Genomic DNA, 22653 nt, shown 5'->3' with positions numbered 1-22653 from the left:
AGCTGAATTAGACTGTAATATGTGCCTCCCTCCCTCTATCTGGTGGGTATGCTGTATGAGTATACAGTTAATCTTGGAAATCAGAGACTACATAGCAGGTCATGTCCTGGCCATCACACAGTTAGAGAGAAAAGTCTTTGTCACCACATACCTTCCCTGCAATGGAGTCAGCACTGTTAGTCGTCAGCCTTCATTACATTTCCACCTCCTCTATCAAGCATAAAGAAACATTCTCTGAACACACTTTGCCCTTAAGCATCAGTGTAAACAGAAGAAAACATTACATAAAGAAACCAGTCAGTAGCCATCACTCACATGTGGTGTGGTGAATCATGTGGAGTTATTTTATTTGAGTTTCAAAAGTTTTGTTTACAAGAATACTGAGGAAAGTTGTTGAAGAAAGTGAGGAGATATGTTGATACAGTAGAAAAATTTCAAACAGATCTTCATTTGAGGACCAGTTCTCTATCCTTAAACTATGTGGTGTTGATAAGTTCCTCTGAACTAATTATGTAAAGTGAGAATAGCAATGCCTTCTTTAAAAATCTAATAAGAAATTGAGTAATATATACAAAATGCTTAGTGTAGTATCAGACCAATAATAGATATTACTGCTCTCGTTCTACATAGAATACTCCTGTCAATTACTAAAGATAATAAACTTTTCCACTACTATGGTTACACTTAATGTGTAATCCCAGTCATCAAGGCTGGTGGACTGGCCGGGCGTGGTGGTGCACACCTATAGTCCCAGCACTTGGGAGGCAGAGACAGATGTTTGAGGTCAGCTGGGTATACAAAGCAAGTCCAGGGCAGCCAGGACTACAAGAGAAGCACTGTCTTGGGGGGTGGGGGTGGGGTCAAAAAAGAAGCTAAAATTGTATAAAAGTAAGAGGTATTGCCATTGACACAGGGAAGAGATGTGGTGTTCATTTGTAAATTGTGTGTGTGTGTGTGTGCACATGTGTACATATTTTTTTCTCCCCCTAGGAATACCTTAATAACTGAAAATTTCAGAACTACTAACAGTTGAATAAAATCTTTGGTTAGAAGTAGAGTAAATACCACTTAAATACTTAAGAAAATGAAGACAAGTTTTCCATCCTGGATTTTATTCATTTAATTATATATTTAGTTTTTTGTTGTTGTTTGTTTTTGTTTTTGTTTTTGTTTTTTTCGAGACAGGGTTTCTCTGTATCCTTGGCTGTCCTAGACTCCAAGACCAGGCTAGCCTCAAACTCACAGTGATCAGCTTGCCTCTGCCTCCCATGTGCTGGGATTATAGGTGTGCGCCACCATTCCCGGCTTTCATCCTCAAATTTAACAAAGCTAAGAAACTACCTGGGCATGGCCATAAGTGGATATGTGGTACAAACCAATACTTTTCAAGTTAGAGTGAACATAAAGGAAATTCTGTATTTAACAATAAAATAAATGCTATGCACCCATAATTCTTTCTACTCCTATAGTTTCCATAGAGCCATCTTTAAAATTTTGGATTCTTTGTTTATCTAAAATTATAAAATAAAACTTGGAAGCTAGTAATAAAAGTATTTTGCTGAAAATGCAGTTAGCTTCCCTGTGACACTAGTGGCAAATTATAGCACATGTTGAAGACTATTAACATAGCCATGAAATAAGGACATGACAAACTGCTCTAGAGTTTTCAACTACTTGGGAGATTGTGAAGTGATTGGATCCTTTTCATATGCAAATTCTGAGTGCATTCAAATATTTTCCCTTACTGTTTTTGGGTTCTTTGTGTTTTGGTTGGTTGGTTATAATTTGTTTGGGTTATTTTTTGAGACAAGGTTTCACTATGCAGTCCTGGCTGGCCTCAAGCTTGCCATCTTTCTGCCTCAATTTCCCGAGTGCCAGGTAGAAAAGGCAGGTACCACCACACCCAGTACTTTATTCAAATAGTATTAGCTCTTGTTTCTGTGATCACACGGTCTATGAGTTACTATAGTAAGAAAAAGATTTTTCAATAGAAAATGACGGAATAAGATTCTAACAGTCTCTCCAGATTTATCATGTGCTTAAAAATATTTATAATCCTAAACTCACTAGTTGTTCTAGTTATTATACAGAGGTGTAGACACCAAATATTTAAGTACAAAAAATGTTCATAATTACTAATAGTTGCAAATTATACCGATTCTTTTTAAAGCCCAAGCTTTAACTGATGAAAGAAAAATAGAAATTGTTATTTCATCTGTGTTCACATGATCTTGATGAAATAATGTAACTATCATTGACTTTTTTGTTTGTTTTTGCTTTTTCGAGACATAGTTTCTCTGTGTAGTCTTGGCTGTCCAGGACTGGCTTTGTAGACCAGGCTGGCCTTGAACTCAGAGATCCGCCTTCCTCTGCCTCCTAAGTGCTGGGATTAAAGGATGAGCCACCATGCCTGGCTCATTGATGTTTGTAAATTTTCTTAGTGTGTGAGCATGTTGTATGTTTCTTAGTGTGTGAGCATGTACTTGTGCACACACATGTATGCTTACACACTTGACACCCATGTAGGTTTTGGAGTATAACTTGCAGCAGTCAGTTCTTTACTTTTACCTTGTGGGTCTTGAGAATTTACCTTTAAGCAGTCAGCCTTGGCACCATCTCATGGACCTGTAAGACTGAGACGTCCAGAGAGATTTATAGTCTATTCCCGGAATCCCCACTGAGAGATGGAGTCCATTGTCAATGCAAACGCATAGGAATTTATTGAGCCAACACAATAGGGTCTGCCAAGCTCTTTTGAGCTGGAGACCCCGAGGAGCAGAAGCATGGGCTTTTAATACTCTTTACAGAAGCAGAACTTAGCAGAGAAACTTGATTGGTTAATAGACTAACATTGGGACTTTCTTAGTTGGGGAGGGGTAAGTACAATTTTGGGGTAGTGGAAATTTTTAAAAACAAGCTGTAACACAAACTGACTGTCCTTGAGTCAAGCTGGACTTTTCAAGGTTTTTCCTGTCCCTGACACACACACGCACACACACACACACACAGAGTGATCTGATATCGCTGTCTGTCCTTGAGTCAAGCTGGACCCTCTAGACAATTACATGTTTTGGCCTTAATGGAGATCCTTAAGGGAGGACTGGGTAATCCGACTTTTCCCAGACTTTGGCCTTAATGGGGGTCCTTACAGGGGGGAGGGCTGGTTCCTTTATTCCCCCATTCTTCTTGTAACTGCTTCAATCTTGAAGCAGGTCTAGAGATTGTATAGTTATATATCTTTGTCTTAGTACCATAATTTGCACCATAGAAAGTAGGGATCAAGGGTCAGTAGACACTGGGGTAGTCAATCAAGGAGAACAATTGAACAAACGTAACATAAAGTCTATCATGCAAGGGGTACAAAGCATGACTTGGAGAAACAGAACTAAAGGCCCGTTTGTCTCTTACATCAAAGAATTGCCCTTGACTTAGCATTTCAGCCTATAAAATGGGAAACCGGGCAGAGTCACTCTTTTCTGTAGCTTCTTCCTGCTGACATTAGGAGCGCTATTATCAGAGCCTACAAAGGCTGAAAAAGTTAGTTAAAGGCCACTGGGGCATTTATCAAAAGTGTCTGTTTAGCTGATCGAGTTGAAGAGACAGGGAGTAGTCATATCTACTGGACTGGTTTGCATCAGCTTTCTGCAGGTCTGTATCTCAGCAGCTCTGGATGGAGTCTGTTAGCCAGGTGAAAATCTGCTGAGACAAATACAGACTAGGGACAGAAGTTAAAATGGTGTTCATAAGACAGCTACAGTAGGCTTATGTCTTTGAAACCTAGTAAAAGCATGAGCATTTTTTTTTCAGTTCAGAAGACTTGATACACAGATTGGACAGACTCATTTTTAGCATGATGAGAAGCACCCTTAAAACTTTAACTTTTATAACTTGCACTTACCAACATTTAAACACTTCTTAGACCCTCAAATATTAAAACACTTTTTCAGACTCTTAGACACTTGCATTTATTAACTTGAAACACTTTTTTATAGACAACCTTAAAACACCTTTTTGGAACAGTTTTTTAGACCTTTTAACATTTTTATCTTTCATGTATCAACCTTTATTAAATGCTTTCTTAAACCCTTAAATATTTTAGACTCCCCAAACTTAAACTTTCAGATCCTCAGACCTTATATAAACCACACCTTTTTAAATCCAGTTATTCATTAAGAGACACAGGCAGTTGAGTTACACTAAAAACTATTTTTTATTTAACATGAAGCCTGTGAACAAGGCAAGCCTGCTTGTCTTTTTAAGTAAGAGAAGAGACCTAGTACCTAGTAGTTCTAACTAGCTAATGGATTGACTAGCGTACTAACAGTGGATCTAACTGTCCTCTAGCTGTCAAGCTACCATTAGCTTAGCCATCAATGTAATCAGAGACCTGAGAAGGATAGATTGTAACCTAGATGATTTTATATGTACCAATCAAAATTACAGAGGTGACTAGGCATCTCCCGGTACCTTATCTCAGTTGTCTCTTGTGGTAACATGGCACCATGGACAGAGACAGTCTGGCTCTCAGGCACAGAGGCACAGAAGATGAGAGGCTCTTTTTGTGGAAGGAGAACACGGAAGAGATTGACCTCACCTCGTATTCAGCAACGTCAGACAGTGACTCTCCGGGTGTCCAGTTTGTCCACAGTACATGCTGGGCCACCAGCAGGGGAAGCATTGGGGCAGGTTCGCCCAGTGGTTAGAGACCACAATCCAGAGTTAGATCCTCTGCCATGCCAAATCTTCTCAGAGACCATGGGAGTTATTGCTAAGATGTAGGATTTTCTGTCATAATTAGTTTAAATATATTTAATGCCATATTCAGCAGATCTCTGATAAGCTTGAGGACCAGCATATTTGTGCTCAATTCTTGTCTGTCTTTAGCTTTCTGTTGTAAATTATATCTTATAAATATAAGACTGGTGGTCATGACTTTAAAAGTGTCTTAAGAATGTTTATTAGGCCTGTAATTTTTACTACAGCAGTATTTTTTTTAATCTGCTAACAATCAATCAAGACAGACTCCTGTTAAATTTTAAAATAGCTTTAGTTAACCTGGGGCAGGACAGATATTAATCTCTTAAACTATGATTGCCAGTATCTGTCCCAGTCTGCTGGGTGGAGTCTCTCAGAAGACATCTATGTTGGGCTAATATCTACTTATAAGTGAATATATACTATTGTTTGCCAGAACACACATTTTCCTGTACTCTCAAATGCACTTTTTTTTTCCTGAAGTGGCTTTCCCCTTAATGTAAAGAAACAATAACATCTGAGCATTTGTATCTCCTGCTTTACAGATACACCATAATTTTGATTTTTTTAAAAAATAATTTTTATCTATAATACTGGGGTGCACAATCAGACTTTGAGAAGTCATCATTTTTTAAGAATTACATACAACACCTTAAAATAGTTGATACATAGTATGCTGTAATCAAAATATTTGTTATGAGAACTAAACATTAAGATGAGCTATCAAGTCAGGCATGGTGGTATATTCCTTTAATCACAGCATTCAGGGCAGAGGCAGGCAGGTCTCTGGGTTGGAGGCCAGCTTGGTCTACAGAGCAAGTTCCAGAACAGCCAGAGCTACACAGACAATCCCTGTCTCAGAGGGGTAGTGGGGTGCGCTGTTAAAGCTAAGAAGATGGTTCAGTGGGCAAGAACACTTGCTATACAAGCATAAGAACCCAAATTTGAATAGAATCCCATAATCCATTATTTTTAAGACAGCCATGGATGCATATCCCTATAATTAACAGTGTTGGGAGGCAGAAATGGGTAAATTTCTGGAGCTAGCTGGCTAGCCAGCCTAGCCAAAACAGTAATGTTCATGTCTAGTGAGAAACTGTCTTAAAGGACAAAGTGGAGGCTGTAGAATAAGATATCTAGTGTCCTCTTGCTTCTGTGTGCAGTTGTATGTGTCCACTCACACATGGATTTATACACATATGACTCACACACTACAAACTCAAAAAATATGAATTATCACTGGGCAGTGGTGGTGGCACACACCTTTAATCCCAGTACTTTGGGAGGCAGAAGCAGGCGATCTCTGAGTTCAAGGCCAGCCTGGTCTACAAAGTAAGTCCAGGACAGCCAAGGCTACACAGAGAAAACCCTGTCTTGAACTCCCCCCCACTACCAAGGGAATTATCAAGTTATCTTACTATTATTATTTAGCTAAAAGCATGTTTTCTCTTCCAAAAGAAAAAGAGATGTAAGTACTAGTAAAGAGGTTGTTGTCATATGCAAATAATACAATTAGATAACTAGAAAATCCAAGAATATTTGCTGAAAAAACTAGTAACCGTTTATTGAGTGGCTAAATACAAAACCAGTATTTAAACATTTAATTATAACATAAACATGGACAAATGGAAAAGTATGTTCTATTCACAATAGTAATAAAAAGTAGAGAACCCTGAAAACCAAGTTTTTCATTTACAAAGAGGGAATCAAAGCTCGAATAGCTGAAAGAAATCATGAATAGTCATTAATGAGGGTGCTCCCTCTAATTATATTACCTGAGTACTGTGTTAGATTTTTTCCCCCTTGTAATACGCACTTGGTTGTCTAACTATAATTTATTGATAAGAATATTGTGCTAGCAGGGTGCAGTGGCACATGCCTGTAATCCCAGCACTCAGGGAGGCAGAGGCAGGCAAACCTCTGAGTTTGAGGACAGCCAGGACAGCCAAAGCTACACAAAGAAGCCCTTTCTCAGGGTGGAGATTAGGGTGGGTGCAGGGAATATTATGCTAATATTTCCCAAAGAAAATTTGAGAACTAGAGTTGGGTAGCTAGAACATGTCTAGCCAGTTTTTTTTTCCCCTTTTAATTTATCAGTATTGCTAAATACTGTATATGCATAGAAATTCCAGCACTGGAGACTCTTAAGAAAGGAAAATTATGAGTTTGAGGCCAACCTAAACAACATTACAAGACCCTGCCTCTCAGAAAGGTGGGTGGGTGGGTGCATGTTAAGATAATTCTATATTATTGTGTAAGAAACAGAATACTATTCAGAAAAGACACTGGTTTGTTGTTGTTTAGTAGTTGTTGTTGATGATCAGTAGAAATAAGCTAGGGGGAGTATTTTAGCTCTGTTGTAAATAAAGTATAGTGGGGTGCCACTATAATCTCAGCACTATTGTGGCAAATGAGGTTGTGGAGACAGGTGAGTGGACCAGCTAGCTATGCAGTAGAGGTACTGACTACTTCAGCAGGGTAAAAGGAGAGCACCCACTCTCAAAAGTTATCCTCTGACCTCCACAAACGGACTTTACAGAATGGCCACACACACTTTTTTTTCCCTTAAGTATAAAGTAGGCTGGAGAATATAGCTAAGTGGTAGAATGCTTGCCTAGCATATGTGTGTCCCTCAGTTCAACCCTCAAAACAAATTCTTTTATTGGTGCTTTGTACCTATTACAATTAATTGGGAGACTGGCAGACAAATTGCCAACCGCTAATACCACCCCAGCTTAACATACATACTGGGCCACAGTGAGAGACTCTGTCTCAAAAACACACATAAACATTGAGTTACAGACCAGTCTGGGCTATGTATTGTGAGACCTTTTCAAAAAATAAATGGGACCTGCTGCCAAGTCTGACAACTTAGATAAGTCCTTAAGACCCACATGGTGAAGGAGAGAATCAACTTCCCAAGTTGTCCTTTGACTTCCAAGTGCATGATGTAGCATGCATACATCCATACACAAATACACTTGGACATGAAATAAAAATTATTTACAAGCTAAATAGGAATTAAGAGTTAACTACAGGTGATAGGCCAATGAGTATTATTTTCATAGTTCAGAGATAGAATTGCAAAGATGTAATTAGATACATTTGGCTAATAAAAGCATTGTAGTAAAAGCAATAAAAAAATTTTTTATATTTAATTTTTGTATATGAGTGTTTTGCTTATACATATGTATGTGCACCACATGGTTTTCGTGCCCATGCAGGTCAGAAGAGGGCATTAAGATTCTCTGAAACTGGAATCCTAGATGGCTATGAGCTGCCTTGTGGGAGCAGGCAACTGAACCTGGTTCCTCTGCAAGAATAGGCAGTGCTCTTAACCGCTGCCATCTCTCCGGCACCAGTAAATAAAATTTAAAAGCAAACAAAATAAAAATGTGTATTTGTAACGTTTTTGACAGTCCGCATCTTTGTTTACAGAACTCAAACAAGAAAGACCAGATACTGACACAATGTAAGCTGAACATTAGCAAATCATTCACAAGAGAGCAAATACAGAGCTAGTAAGCATAAGTAACTATGTGGCTATACATGTGCAAAGATCAGAGGCAGCAGTCAGGCGTCCTGCTCTTCACACTAATCCTTTGAGAGATTGTCTCAATGAAGCTCCAGCTAGGCTGCCAGCCAGCAAGCTCCAGTCATCTGGTCCACTCCCACCCCTAGCACTGGAAATATAGGCAAGAGTGCAGCTATATTTAGCTTTTCATATGAGTATTGGAGATGCAAACTCAGATTCTCAAGCATGCACATCTCCTAGACCCATATTTATTGTGTTTTTGTTTGTTTGTTTTTCAAGACAGGGTTTCTTTGTGTAGACCAGGTTGGCACCACCACCTGGCTCCCATAGTCACTCTTTACATTAGAAGAAAGAAAAGAAAAAAAAGACAGCCCTATAAATAACAAAACAAGTACAAAGACAAGTGGAGGACATTTTTTGTCACTGGAGTACACTTACAATTTCAGTAAAGGAAAATAGTATTCGTAAATTAGGTATGGTAACATATACTTGTAATCCCAGCTTTTGGAAGGCAAAGACAGGAGAAGGATGCTATTTTGAAGCCAGCCTGGACTGCCTTGCCTCTTCAAGGTCAGCCCAATTCACTATAGTAATGCCCTATTTCAAAACAAACCTCACACTACCCCCAAAGAAAGAGACTAACAAAATTGTATTCACTAACAGAAATCTGTGTGTGTAGGTTTAAGTATGTGTTTGTTCGTATAATCCTGGGAAATACTGAGGCAAGGTTTTTAAAGTGTGTGCGTGTCTGTCTGTCTGTCTACATTTGACAACAGTATGCAAAAATAGGTAAACAAATGACCTATGAATTCAGGCAGATTCAAGTTTGTTTGTTGATACTATATTCGTTCATTTGTGTGGCAGGTGTTGTGTCTCCCCCAGCTGCCCTCCCGCTTTCCCTGGTTTTCCTACAATGCTTTTCACAGAATGTATTTAAGCAGCTATATTGTTGAACCCTCAGTACAGAGTTCTTAAAGATTGGGTTTTAAGTCTTTAAAGGTGATTAAAATTATTGTACAGATTAGGCTTGAATTACATCTTTGTTTTTGTACCTAAATACTTTTAAAAGGATAAATGTAGGAAAATGAAAAATCCTGAGAAACAAAAAAAAATAAGTATCCTATCCATTGTAATATAATCAGTGCCTGATATCTCTTTGTATTGGCTGTTCTACTAACTCCAGTAGTTTTGCAATTCTAGTTCTGTATTGACCATTGTCATCAGAGGAATGAATCTTTCTAAGCACACCCTTGATCGTGATCCAGATTTTGCCTTGAAGGCTTGGTATGATTGTCATTGTTTCCACTACGCCATGGGGCTACACTTGAGCATGCTTTTATTAAGAGTGTAGACAGGATAACTGGAAATGAAAGCTCGATTGGCCAAAGCGCCTGTCTGGGGTATGTATGGCCCCAAATATGATCTCCAGCACCATACAGGGCAGGGAACACATGAGTCTTCATCTTCTGTACAGGATGATGATGATAACAGTAATGCTAGATTTATAGACATCTTGTTTTCATATCAAGCATACCATGCAATGCCTGGTAAACATCACCTAATTAGTGTTGTTCTTTTATTTGTTTTGTTTTCTAAGAAATGGAATTCATAGTGTTGTTGAGGCCCAGGCTAACTTTGAACATCTAGGCTGAAGCAGTCCTTTTATTTACCTCAGCCACTTGAGTAGCTGCGGCTCTAGTTCTTTGACACTATATCTGACTTTACCTACTTTGAAGGGTGGTGTTTGTGCTTATCACTATTACTGAGGGGCAGCACTATGCATGTGGAGTTCAGAAGATAACTTGAGAGTCAGTTCTCTTCTTCCACCTTCATTTGGGCTCCAAGCATATTTTACACATTTTCTGTAAGGTCTTTCGAAACAGTATGTAATGACCCTTACACACCTAACTTTGCATATAGCATATACTAAGTAAATAAATGATGTTTTTAACTACCCAGTGAATAAAGATTTGTTCTCTGAGATATGTTTTGTCCTTAAAAACAAGTAACCATACTGGCCCTGGTGGCGAATGCCTTTAGTCCCAGCACTAGGGCGTGGGGCAGAGGCAGGCAGATCTCTGAGTTCGAGACTGGCCTGGTTTACACAGCAAGTTACAGGACCCTGTCTCAAAAAAACAAAACAAGTAACCACAGAACACAGTCACTAAAATACCTAGTACAGTAACTTGGTTTTTAAAATGGACCTAAGAGTACAGTTAGTCTAATCAGAACGAGTTGAGAATTTTTTTAAATTTAATTTTATTAATTTATTCATATTACATCTCAATGGTTACCCCATCCCTTGTATCCTCTCATTCCTCCCTCCCTCTCATTTTTCCCTTACTCCCCTCCCCTATGACTGTGACTGAGGGGGATTTCCTCCCCCTTTATATGCTCATAGGGTATCAAGTCTCTTCTTGGTAGCCTGCTATCTTGGTAGCCTGCTATTGAGAATTTTTTTATAGAAACTATTGTCTTTTCTCGCTCCTAGTGTTCAACTGTTGAACTCCAGGAGCTAGATGAGGATGCAAAATCATGTTTGTCTCCTACTCAGGAGTGTTTGCCAGAAGAGCTGCTGAAAGAGCACATAGATACATAAGAAAAGACAAATACAGATATGACAACTTAGCAGGTATAGAAGTTAAGTAGAGTGGTTTTAACACAAGTTTAATATTCTCTAAAACTGAAATGTTTCACTTCAGGAGGGAAAAAAAGTAAACCCCTTGGTGGCTTGTTCATTAAAATTGTCTGTATTCATGTAGAGTTTCTCTCAGACATGGAATGCCTCAAAAGTTAAATTCATTGTAGTGATTAGAAATATGTTTGGTTATCTGGGCAGTGGTGACACACGCCTTTAATCCCAGCACTTAGGAGGCAGAGGCAGTTGGATCTCTGTGAGTTCCAGGGCAACCAGGGCTACACAGAGAAACCCTGTCTTGGGGGAGGGGTGGATAGTATGTTAGGCTTTGGGTTTGATTAGAGATCATTTAATGGGATGAGGTGTAAGAAGAGTTAAAGGCAGGGCGCTGTGACGCTAGCCTGGTCTACAATGGAGTCCAGAACAGCCACGGCTATACAGAGAAACCTTGTCTCAAAAAAAGCCAAAGTCAAACAAACAAAAAAAGAGGGTTCATTGCAGTTAGAGGTCAGTGCTTTTGCTACCTTCCTTCCAGTAAGATATGATTCAGCTCTCATCCAAGCTTTGTGTTTCACAGACTTACTGAGCCCATTAAAGAAATGGAAGTCTCGCTATCTGATGGAGCAGAATATCACCAAGTTGCTTCGGCCTCTGTCTCCAGTTACACCACCCCCTCCCAGCTCAGGCTCAAAGAGTCCCCAGTTGACCACACCTGGCCAGACTCACCCAGGAGAAGAGGAGTGTCGAAATGGATACAGCCTCATGTTCTCACCAATCACATCTCTTACTACTGCTAGTCGCTCGAACACTCCTCTGCAGTTTGAGGTGATTGGGATTTGGTTGTTGGGAATGATTGATAAGAAAGTCATTGTTTATCCCTTTTCATTTCAAATATAATATCATTTCAAATGTTTCTTAACTGTCTTCCTTCTTCATTTCTAAGAAAATTGGCAACCTAGGGTCACTATGGGATGGTAGATGGTAGCCTCCTGTCTTGGCAGCCCCTGTTCTTGCCAGAATAGTAATAGTGCTGCCTAGATCCCATTCACTTTTCTTTTGGCATTCAGTCCTTTGATCTTAATTTTAGGTAGTAAGCATGCAGAGTCTTTTTATCTTTAGTATTTGTGTCGGTTATAAGAGGTGTCTAGGTGCCTGTGGTACCCATTAGTTTCATGAGCCTGGGAGCTCTGACTATAAAGGCTCAGGTCTGTGTGTCTAGGACTCTTCCTGTGTAAAGTGTCTTTCCCAGGTTCTTTGGTACCTCCACTGCCACCTCAAGGAAACAGACTTAGAAACATTGGGGTATTGCTTACAGCAAGTGGGGGTGGGGGGGGGGGGTAGGGGTTGTTCTTTTGTTTTTCCCACTGCAGGGGATTTTCCCTCATTATAACACATTAGGACTAAGAGGTACACTAGAGGCTAGTAACATGCATCCATGGTTTCATTACATTAAAAATATGTATATTGGCTGTTCCTAAAAATGTTATACTCAGTCCTTTCAGTATATTCAACTTCAGGTGGCAGATGTGAATATAACCCATGTGTTTTAAAAACACATCTTTTGCTGGGCATGGTGCACGCCTTTAATCCCAGCACTCAGGAGGCAGAGACAGGAGGATCTCTATGAGTTCAAGGCTAGCCTGGTCTACAGAGTGAGTCCAGGACAGCCAGGGGTACACAGAAACCCTGACTTGGGGTGGGGAGGAACACAAAACAAACAAAACCACCTCATGTTGCATGTTGGTTTAATTAAATGGGGGAGGGACTTGATCCACCCACTAAAAACCTCTGACTTTCGCTCCTGGGTGTTGTCTTGATCAACCTCTTCTTGAGACGTTTCTGTGTAATGATTGACAACACCTGGATTCTAAAGGCGCTAATAACTGAACCAATGTCGATGTGCTGCTCTATTTCTAACTCAGTCGAGTTTTCACTTACTATAGAGCAAACCTTACTAGATGGAAAAAGTACTATTCTGGTTTCATTTGGTTTTTCTAGGGTATTTATCATATTCCTGTATCATTCTTTTAAATCAGATACTAAAGAGGAATTCAGACCTTTCTAACTTTGTCTACCTAACAGTGAAACTTTACATTAGCAATAGAATTTTATGGTAAGGTAGAGCTGTACCTTATCATAGCACATTTCATTATAATGTGAAATTACAGAAATAGGAAGTCTTCCAAAACAAGCAAGTTTATACATTTTCTACCCTTGCTTCATTTTTAATACCTGTAAAATGCTATGTAAATGAAGTGTTTTAAGAGAGAAAACGTAGGTTTTAGTGAATCTCTAAGCATAATTTTAAAATACCAGGAAGCAGCCGGGCGTGGTGGCACACGCCTTTAGTCCCAGCACTCAGGAGGCAGAGATAGGCGAATCACTGTGAGTTCGAGGCCAACCTGGTCTACAAAGCGAGTCCAGGGCAGCCAAGGATACAGAGAAACCCTGTCTCCAAAACAAAACAGGTATACCAAGAAGCAGATTGGTTTGTCGGTAAAGTAAAAGCACTTGCTGCCAAGCCTGACTACCTGAGTTCAGTCCCACGTGGTAGAAATAGAAAACCAACTTAACAAATTGAACCTATGACTTCCTCACATAGACATAAAATAAATAAATGTAATGTTTAAACATTAAAACAAGTAACTAACAGCATAGCTTAGTAGTCAAGAGCTTGTACTGCTCCTGCAGAGAACCAGAACTCCATTGCTAGCACCCAGATTGGGTGGGCCACAACTACTTATAACCCGACCTCTAAGAGATGGAGCTCCCTTTGTCTCTTCCTCAAGCATCTGCCCTCACATGCAGAGATACATACATACACATTGACACATAATTTTTTAAAAGTTAAGTTAAAAGATAAGTTAAAAGTTAAGTTAAGTTAAAAAGTTAAGTTAAAAGTTAAAAGAGGCTAGAAAATGGCTTAACAGTTGAGAGCACTTGATGTTCTTGCGAAGGACTGGGCTTTGATTCCCAGGGTTATGTTGGCTCATAACCGCCTAACTCCAGTTCCAGGGATCTGATGCTCTTTCTAGCTTCCATAGGCACCAGGCACATGGTACACAGACATATATGCAGTTATAACTTACTTACATACATACATACATACATACATACATACATACATACATACATACATACAATAAAATGAAAAAATAAAATAAATTTCAAAAGATTATCAGGAAGGAAAGAAGTAACGTTAAATAGCAAAAATTCAGACACATGATTATAAAGTACTAATTTAGTAAGGCAGTGTCACCATTTCATCATTACAGAAACAGTATCACCATCATTCTAGGCTTTGTCATCAATCTGATAGCAATGGTCTTTGCTATATTTAAGTACAAAAAGGTTGGTTTGCAAGCTTTTTTTTATCAAAAACTATGACAAAGTTGGGCATTGGCCATACATTTATAATCCCCACAGTTTAAGACACTGTAAGTTTGAGCCCACTCTGAGCACATTAGCAAGACCCTGTCTTGTAAAAGGAAATAGTATATTGAAAGATGACATAGTACAAAGTTTACTTCTATATTACATTTTTTTTAACATACAGTTGTTATTTAGAAGAAGAAAATGTTGAAACAAATTTTTGATAGAATTTAAGAAAATAAAATGCAGGCTAGACCCAATTTTGAGTTCCCAACACACTCTTATGGTTCCTCACAGCTATCTGAAATTCCAGTCTCTGAGGATTTAATGCCTTCTTCTGACCTTTCTGGTCACAGCATGCAGCCAGGCAGGCAGACTACTCATACACATAAAGTAAAAATAGAATCTCAAAATATTTTTTGAAAAATAAAGTGACAGTGAAATAAAAAACTATTACAAGTAAAGCCAACGTCAAGTGGGGAGGAAAAAACTTTGAATAGGAAACATGCATTGGGGACATATCTAGTGCTGAGGGGATGAGGTACACAGAGAGAATGAGGGGAAAGAATCAAGAAGAATGAAAACAACTTGAGAGAACAGAGTATTCTTAGCCTTGCCTTTCCCTGGTCGTGTACTCTCAGATCTATATTCTGCTCTTGATCTTACACAGGCCTTGTACACCCTGCATCCTCCCCATTGAAAAACATGCACTCTCCAAACCTTGTTTTGCTGAAGTACCTCCATATAACCTATCACGGTGTAGCCTATGTCTGCTCTCTGGGCCACAGTTGTTCATAATGTGTATATTGAGAGCCCTCCCCTTATCCAGCCCCTCAGTCTTTGTCATAACTTTTGCTTTCTTGTTGCCCTTCACATCATCCCATCAAGAGCTCACTGTCCTGTCCCCCATGTGCTAAGAGAGGTACTGCCTCAGCTAAATGCCCTGTCCTATGTATCCTATATAGGTCACAGAAGAAATATACGTATACATGGTATTGGAGGGTGTTTGTTTGGTGGTTGTTTGTTTTGTGATCTGTAAAGTACAGTGGATTCTAACTCTGCTAGAGGTGCTTGAGAGGAACTGGCCGTCTCCTCTTGTTGGTTTCCAGGTATGTATACCTCTAGATAGCTGATAGGTCTGAAGCTGGTGAGAGAATTATGAAAGACTATGGTCAGAAGGTGTGAGGTGAAGAGACAGTTCTCTAGGAAGACTAAGGCATAAGGTACATCCCATAAGAAAGTCCTCTAAGTCATAAAATAGTATAACATTGTACCATCTCACCTAGCTCTTCCCTGAGTTCTACTTGAGTGTCTACTTTCAGCATGAGACATTGTGACCAGTTTTTCTTAAGTGCTTTCCAAGACACCAAGAAGCATTTAGCAAACCACTTTGCTGGTGGAGATGAGTTCTGCAGTTAAACATTTCTATATGCATTCTTTTTGGTTTGGTTTGGTTGTTTCATTTTCGGTTTTTGGTTTTTTCAAAACAGGGTTTCTCTGAGTAGCCTTGTCTTTGTAGTCCAGGCTGGCTTCGAACTCAGAGATCCACCTGCCTCTGCATCCTCGAGTGCTAGGATGACAGGCATGTGCCACCATGCCGTGTGCATTCTTAACCATCCCTACTCCTATCCCCAAAAGTTGTGGCTAACCTCCATGCTTGCCTTTACTTTTTGTTGTGTTTTGCTTCTTGACTCGAAAATAAATAACAAGATGCTTTTCTTTCCTCCAGAACATACCCTCCTGAACATATCCCTGTCACCTCAGTTGGTAGTTATCACAACATCTCAGTCACACATGGAGGCTGAGAGTGAGTGTGCATGAGTGTGGTTCTTTCTGATTGTGGAGGTGGAGGGCAGCCACTCATTCACAACAAGAAGAGTGACTCCTCTTTTTAACTGTTGTACAGGACCATGGGAATAGACCAAGGGAAATTAAGTAGCTGTGTATATGTTGTGGTTGATTTTGTTGTTGTCATTTGGGGTAAGCAATGGCTGAAGAGTTTCATTAAGGAAGAGAATCTTCAAAAGATGCAGATTCTGTGTGCATGAGAGCCTTGTTTAAGAAAGTAGTGAATAATACCTGTTTGTTAACAAGGAAAGTAAAGTTTATAGGCACTGATCCAGTATCATGTCAGCAATGTATTATTGGAGTTTAAACTGACAACTTTGGGTGATAAGTGAGGAGCTCCCTAAGGGAATCCAACTTGCTTTGGCTTTGTTTTCTTGGAGTGCCTTGCTGGGTGTAAATATGCAAGGAAGCATAACCCCACACTCTGGGTTACAAGCTACAGTGACTGGGATATAGTTGCTGTAGAGTGATTGGCACCTCTTAGGATATCAACCTGAGTGCTTTTCTCAGAAACACTCTTGCTGCAGAGATCCAAAATTGAGATTTTTTACTATTAACTTTTATTATAAGCTGTAGATAATTGTAGTAATTATTAACCCTGTAAATCTACATGGAGCCTTTTTCCTCCTAAAGAGAAAGTTATAATCTCTGTACCTTTTAGAAATTAGCAGATTTTTTTGTTTTTGTTTTTTGAGACAGGGGTTTTTTCTCTGTGTAACTCACTTTGTAAAGCAGGCTAGCCTTGAACTCAAGAAGATCTGCCTGCCCCTGTCTCCTGAGTGCTGGGATTAAAGGCATGCATCACCACTGCCCAGCAAATTAGCTGATCTTTAATCTCAATCTGTAAAATAATCAGGGCCCAACTCGCTGAGAATTAACCAAATTCTGAGTCACCAGAATTTTCTATAGATTATGAATCTGAAAAGATTGTATTCTACTAGTTAACTATTGATTTCCTGGGTGTTTGAGTCCATCTTGTTGTGCAAGTATAGGTTGTTTTGTTCTTGGTTAATACTTGACATTGTATTTAGATTTCTGGTACCTTCTTTGTAGGCAATTGACCTGGTAGAGAAAATCTTGGTGTTAGGAGCTAAAGATAAGGAGAGTGTGTGGATTTACCACTGGTGCATTTTAGCTTTGCCATACACTTCAGTGATAGGCTTTAGCTGTGCTTTGATACATTGGTAGACAGCAGAGGACACAGAATGAATTGAGCAATTACCTGATGCCAGCTTCCCCAGTATTCTCACCCAACACGGAGATTCCTTAGTAATGTGGTATAGGGACACTTTTGCTCCTTGGACTTTTATGAATGTTAATGAGTCTCTCCTCCTCCTCCTCCTCCTCCTCCTCCTCCTCCTCCTCCTCCTCCTCCTCTTCTTCTTCTTCTTCTTCCTTCTTTCTTCTTCTTTCCCTCTCCTTGTACACTTGTGCCCCTTTACTCCCTTTCTGCCCTTTGGCTGTTTCCTTTCTACCATGCCTTATATCTCTGATCTTTATTCTTTCAGCTTTGTCACCGAAAAGACCTGGATCTGACAAAAGTGGGATACCCAGACTCCAGCACTCACAGCTGCGCTGATAGGCCTTCCCTGCTCAACTGCAGTCATCCTGACCTGGCTTCTCATCCCTCCGTTGCTCCCACCTCCGAGGCTGGCTTCCCAAACAGGAGTGGAGATGGCCCTCAGAGCTTGTTGAGAAACTCAGATCAGGCATTTAGGACAGAGTTCAATTTGATGTACGCCTACTCCCCTTTGAACGCTATGCCTCGAGCAGATGGACTGTATAGAGGATCGCCCTTGGTGGGGGACAGGAAGCCTTTGCATTTAGATGGTGGATATTGTTCCCCTGCAGAAGGCTTTTCCAGCAGATATGAACATGGTTTTATAAAAGACCTCTCTCGGGGATCCATGTCACCTGGTGGTGAAAGGGCCTGTGAAGGAGTCCCATCTGCTCCTCAGAACCCACCACAAAGGAAAAAAGTAAGTATTTGTGTTACACAGGGTCTCTTTCAAAGAATATTACCCAGATAATTCAGAACTTTCCAAGCTCCAATGCATAACACTTGTCCCACTCTATGTTTAACACTTAAGTACAAAACTAAGAGCCCCTAGGATATGAAAAGGAAACTCTAGCACACAGTAGGCATAATGGTGGGGGCTCAAAGCCTTGCATAAGCAGTACTGACTTTCAAATATACAACATGGCAAACGTCTTTGCATTTCTGGTTTCAGAAATACAGGTAATTGAAGATAGAGTTTGTTTCAGAAATTATTTCTAAAATACATTAGACATCTGTGATATGCCAGATTTTTGTACTGAATTTAACAATATAAAGTCAAGAATTGGGTGACTGGAGAGATGGCCCAGCATACAAGAGCAGTTACTGCTCTGTCAGAGGACCTGAGTTGAGAGCCTCATACCTACATGGGACTGCTTACAACCAACAATAACTCCAGCTCTAAGGCATCTCATCCCCTTCTTCCCTCTGAAGGCACATATGCATACAGACAGGTAAATAAAGTATTATTTTAAAGCCAAAGCAAGGCCAGTGAGATGATTCCGTTGATAAACACTTTCTGCCATGCCTGGCAAATCTTGAGTTTGATCCCCAAGACACACAGAGGGAAACCACTTCCCAAGTTGTTCTTTGACCTACAAAGGCTTTTTTTTTTTTTTTTTTTAAAGACAGGATTTCTCTGTATAACAGAGAGTGCTGGGATTAAAGGCATGTGCCACCACACCCAGCTGATAGAAAACTTTTGAAAGGGCAAAGAGAGCTAGGCATGAAGAGCATCTCTTCCAGAGAACCCAGGTTCAATTTTCAGCACCCACATGGTGACTCTTATTTTAGTCCTTGGGGATCAACACCCTCTTCTGACCTCTGCCAGGACTAGGCAAGCACATGATGCAACACACATATATACACACACACAAATACATAAATAGATTTTCTTACTTAAAACCAAAGCCAGATTGAGTGGCTCAAGTCTATAATCCCGGCCTCAGAGCAAGATACAAAGTAGCAACAAAGAATCAGCCAGACTTTCACATACATAGTTCAAGAGCAAAAGTAAAAAGAACTCCCTCAAAAACAAGGTCAAAGAACAGAGCCACTCCTGAAGTTACCCTGTGACCTCCATACATGCACATACTCCATACATATACCATTGTATGTGCAGTACACACAAATAAAAAATTAAAAACTCAATAAGTTTACTCTATACCTTAATATAACTTCTAGATTAGCCAAGAAACAAGATTCTACAGTAAGCTTAATAGGCAATAAAACACAGTACTGGGTGGACAGGAAAAGGCTCTGTTGTGTTGACAGGAAAAAAATAAGTAAAGATGAGAATGTGGTTTTAAGGATTTGGGAAAAGTTTCCAAGTTACAGACAGGTTGCTGAAGTATAAAAATGAAATAATTTCTCCTTGCTTTAATTCTTTAATACTTCTATTCCCTTATATATAATACAAATAATCCTTATTTCATTGTCTGTCTTCAAAATTTTAGTAGTATGAAGAACCCTGAAATACTGGCTTTTTCCTCTTAGTGATACTTCATTTATTGTGGGTTAGTTTTTTAAAGAGTAGATGTCCCTAAGGATTGAAGAATGTTTATCCAGGATACATAAACATTCCATTTTTCTGCCCTGCTTCTTATAGATGCCCCCACTGTTGGATATAACAGATAGTTGACCAAGGTAGTAGTAATCTCACAGATTTCTCTGAAGAAAGTAAGAAGATAGAGTCTATTTGAACACCATTCCTCACAAATGACATTTTGAATATTCTCTTTGTTCTCACCAGTTTCTGACTGGCTTAAATCAGAAAAAGGTTATTGTATAAGGGCTGGGAAGATTCCTCAGTGGTTAAGAACACATACTGCTAATCCAGAGGATCAGAGTTCAGTTCCCAACACCCACCTCAGATGGCTCATAACTGCCTATAACTCTAGTTCTCCAGGGATTTTCCAACTCAGGCACCTGTATGCACAAACATACATACATAGATAATAGTTTAAAAATACAATAACGTTTTGTCATGATTGTTGCCTGTTTTGTCTGCATAGATTGCTATTGCTTTACCCAAGACTCCCATCTTTTCTTTCCCCTGTTGCTAGTAAGCCACTAATTATACTGTTTCATTTTCATATCTAGGTATCCTTGCTAGAGTACCGCAAACGGAAACAAGAAGCCAAGGAGAATTCTGGTGGGGGAAGTGACTCTTCACAGAGCAAAAGCAAGTCTGCAGGAACTGGGCAAGGCAGCAGTAACTCTGTTTCTGACACTGGTGCCCATGGTGTGCAGGGATCCTCAACCCGAACCCCCTCATCCCCTCACAAAAAGTTCTCCCCATCTCATTCCTCCGCGTCCCATGTGGAGGCAGTAAGCCCATCAGATTCCCGGGGCACGTCGTCTTCTCACTGCAGACCTCAAGAAAACATCAGCAGTAGGTGGTAAGTTTATATTAAATTAGCTTTTATAATTCAATTCAGGTAGGAAGGATATGTTACAGATCATTTCTAGTTTTACCTAAAATGTATAGGAGCACTTTTCTGAGATAGGCAGCCAATTTGCCATCTGTCCTCTTCAGCTTGTCAGTACAAGCCACAAAAGCTATTTTATTTTAGAAAGGTCTTCGGTTGTCTTATTTTATATGAAAGGTAAGTAAACAGTCCAGCCAGATTACTCTTTTTCTTCTTTCTTTCTTTTCTTTTTTATATTTTTTAAATGTGTGTGTGCATACGTGCATATGGAAATCAGAGGGTACTTTCAGGAATCAGTTCTTCCATGCCACAATGTTGGTTCTGGAGATTGAACTTGGATCTTGAGACTTAGTAGCAAGCACCTTTACCATCTGAACCATCCTGCTGATGACAAGTTTCTCTAATTCATGAGGAACTCTGTCCCATGCAGCTAACATACACAGAGCAACAAAATGTTTTGAGTATTGAATGAGATAGGAATATTGGTTTGGGGGGGGGGGTTGCAGTGGTTTTTTTTGTTTTGTTTTGTTTTGTTTTTTGTTTGTTTGTTTGTTTGTTTTTTAAGGTTTGGAGGTCTTGCTCTGTAACCCAAACTGACCTTGAACTCTTTGATCCACTTGCCTTGGCTTCCTGGGTACTAGGATTATAAATATGCTTCACAGTACCCCAGCCAGGAGTACAGCACTCATTCTTTTCTTTTTTCAGAGGTGGAATGAAGGGTACAGTCACATGGGTACACCCAAGGTCAACATTGGGTGTCTGGCTCTAACATTTTCCACTTTATTTTATGAGATCAGGATTGCTCACTGAACCTGGAGTTCACTGATCAAGCCAGATTATCTGGCCAGTAGGTTCAGGGACCCTGAAGCATGGGAATCTTGAAATGAGCCTGGAAAGAGACAAGTCTCAAATTACTATATTCATTAATCTAAGAATCCTATATTAAACTATAGTGTATGTTTCAGGAACACAGCTTCACAGGGGAAGGCATTTTATATTCAAAACAATTTAAAAGAAGTTAATGTCTGCTTTATTGCATTATATAGTTTGAAGCAGAGGAAATGCCTGTATTCAGTAGTTCCTTAAGAAAATACTGTGAAGGTGTTTTAAGAGACAGTACTGCACCATCTTTGTCATGTTATGTGTTTCAAACTCCTGGCCCTTAATTTCTGGTACATTTGCAGGATGGTTCCTACATCAGTTGAACGACTCCGAGAAGGAGGAAGCATCCCTAAAGTTCTTCGAAGCAGTGTGAGAGTCGCCCAAAAGGGAGAGCCTTCTCCCACATGGGAGAGTAACATCACAGAGAAAGAGTCAGGTGAGCCAGAGCCTGCAGTTCACAACAAATGCTGGGATAAGTGAGTCAGTTTCTGGCACACTTGGGTTCTTCTCTGTGCTACCTTCCAGTTCAGTCTTACTCTTTGGGCTACAGTATTCATGAGTCTAGTGTTGCTTGCTGTCTGTCTGCTCTTTTCCCAAGGGATACTTTTCTGTAACTCTCATCTCCAAAGTTCCGGGCCTCCACCTCCATGAAGGATGAAGAGAAAGAAGGATACAAGAATAAGATGAGGCATTTAAAATTTAGCGCATAATTAACCACTTACTTTGCCCTTCTGGCATGCTGCGCTCATTTTATCACAGAGAGCAGCATGTGTTGATGATAACATTGATGATTTGACCAAATGATGCTAATTTCCTAAGTATTCTGAGAAATCAAGTTGACTCTTATAATACCTTCCAGACCCTGCAGATGGAGAAGGCCCGGAGCCGTTGAGCTCAGCACTCTCTAAAGGAGCAACTGTTTACAGCCCCTCCAGATATAGTTATCAGGTAAGTCTAGAGACTGCCTGCTGTAGGAAGACAGGTGCTTATAGGGTTTAGATGCCATTTGCCTAGTCATGATATACTTGTCAGCTGCAGGCTGTGTCTCAATAACCCTGTAAGTCAGTCATCATCTGCTTACCTCAAGAGATCTCAGTAAAGCAAATGAGATCAGAGACAGCCATTTGGCTGCTTT

The 22653-nt window shown here is 39.8% G+C and overlaps 1 protein-coding gene across 15 annotated transcripts in view; it reads left to right on the top strand.

Annotated features, from left to right (window-relative positions):
* SETD5 (SET domain containing 5) overlaps nt 1–22653 on the top strand; it is an 86675-nt gene that overhangs the window by 61126 nt on the left and 2896 nt on the right. For 11 of the 15 annotated variants that reach the window (XM_084766741.1, XM_084766740.1, XM_084766745.1 and 8 more), the window contains 6 exons: nt 10845–10922; nt 11506–11753; nt 17657–18127; nt 20308–20606; nt 21821–21954; nt 22378–22466. In XM_084766741.1, the coding sequence (XP_084622867.1) occupies nt 10845–10922; nt 11506–11753; nt 17657–18127; nt 20308–20606; nt 21821–21954; nt 22378–22466 (1319 nt within the window). The remainder of the gene's footprint in view (nt 1–10844; nt 10923–11505; nt 11754–17656; nt 18128–20307; nt 20607–21820; nt 21955–22377; nt 22467–22653) is intronic. The other 4 variants (XM_084766734.1, XM_084766735.1, XM_084766732.1 and 1 more) reach the window with 1 other exon arrangement.

Source organism: Acomys minous (assembly GCF_964271855.1).
Source record: "Acomys minous genome assembly, chromosome: 17".
NCBI lineage: Eukaryota > Metazoa > Chordata > Mammalia > Rodentia > Muridae > Acomys > Acomys minous.
Note: the sequence above shows the minus strand (reverse complement) of the source record. Positions and strands in the feature narration are given on the sequence as shown.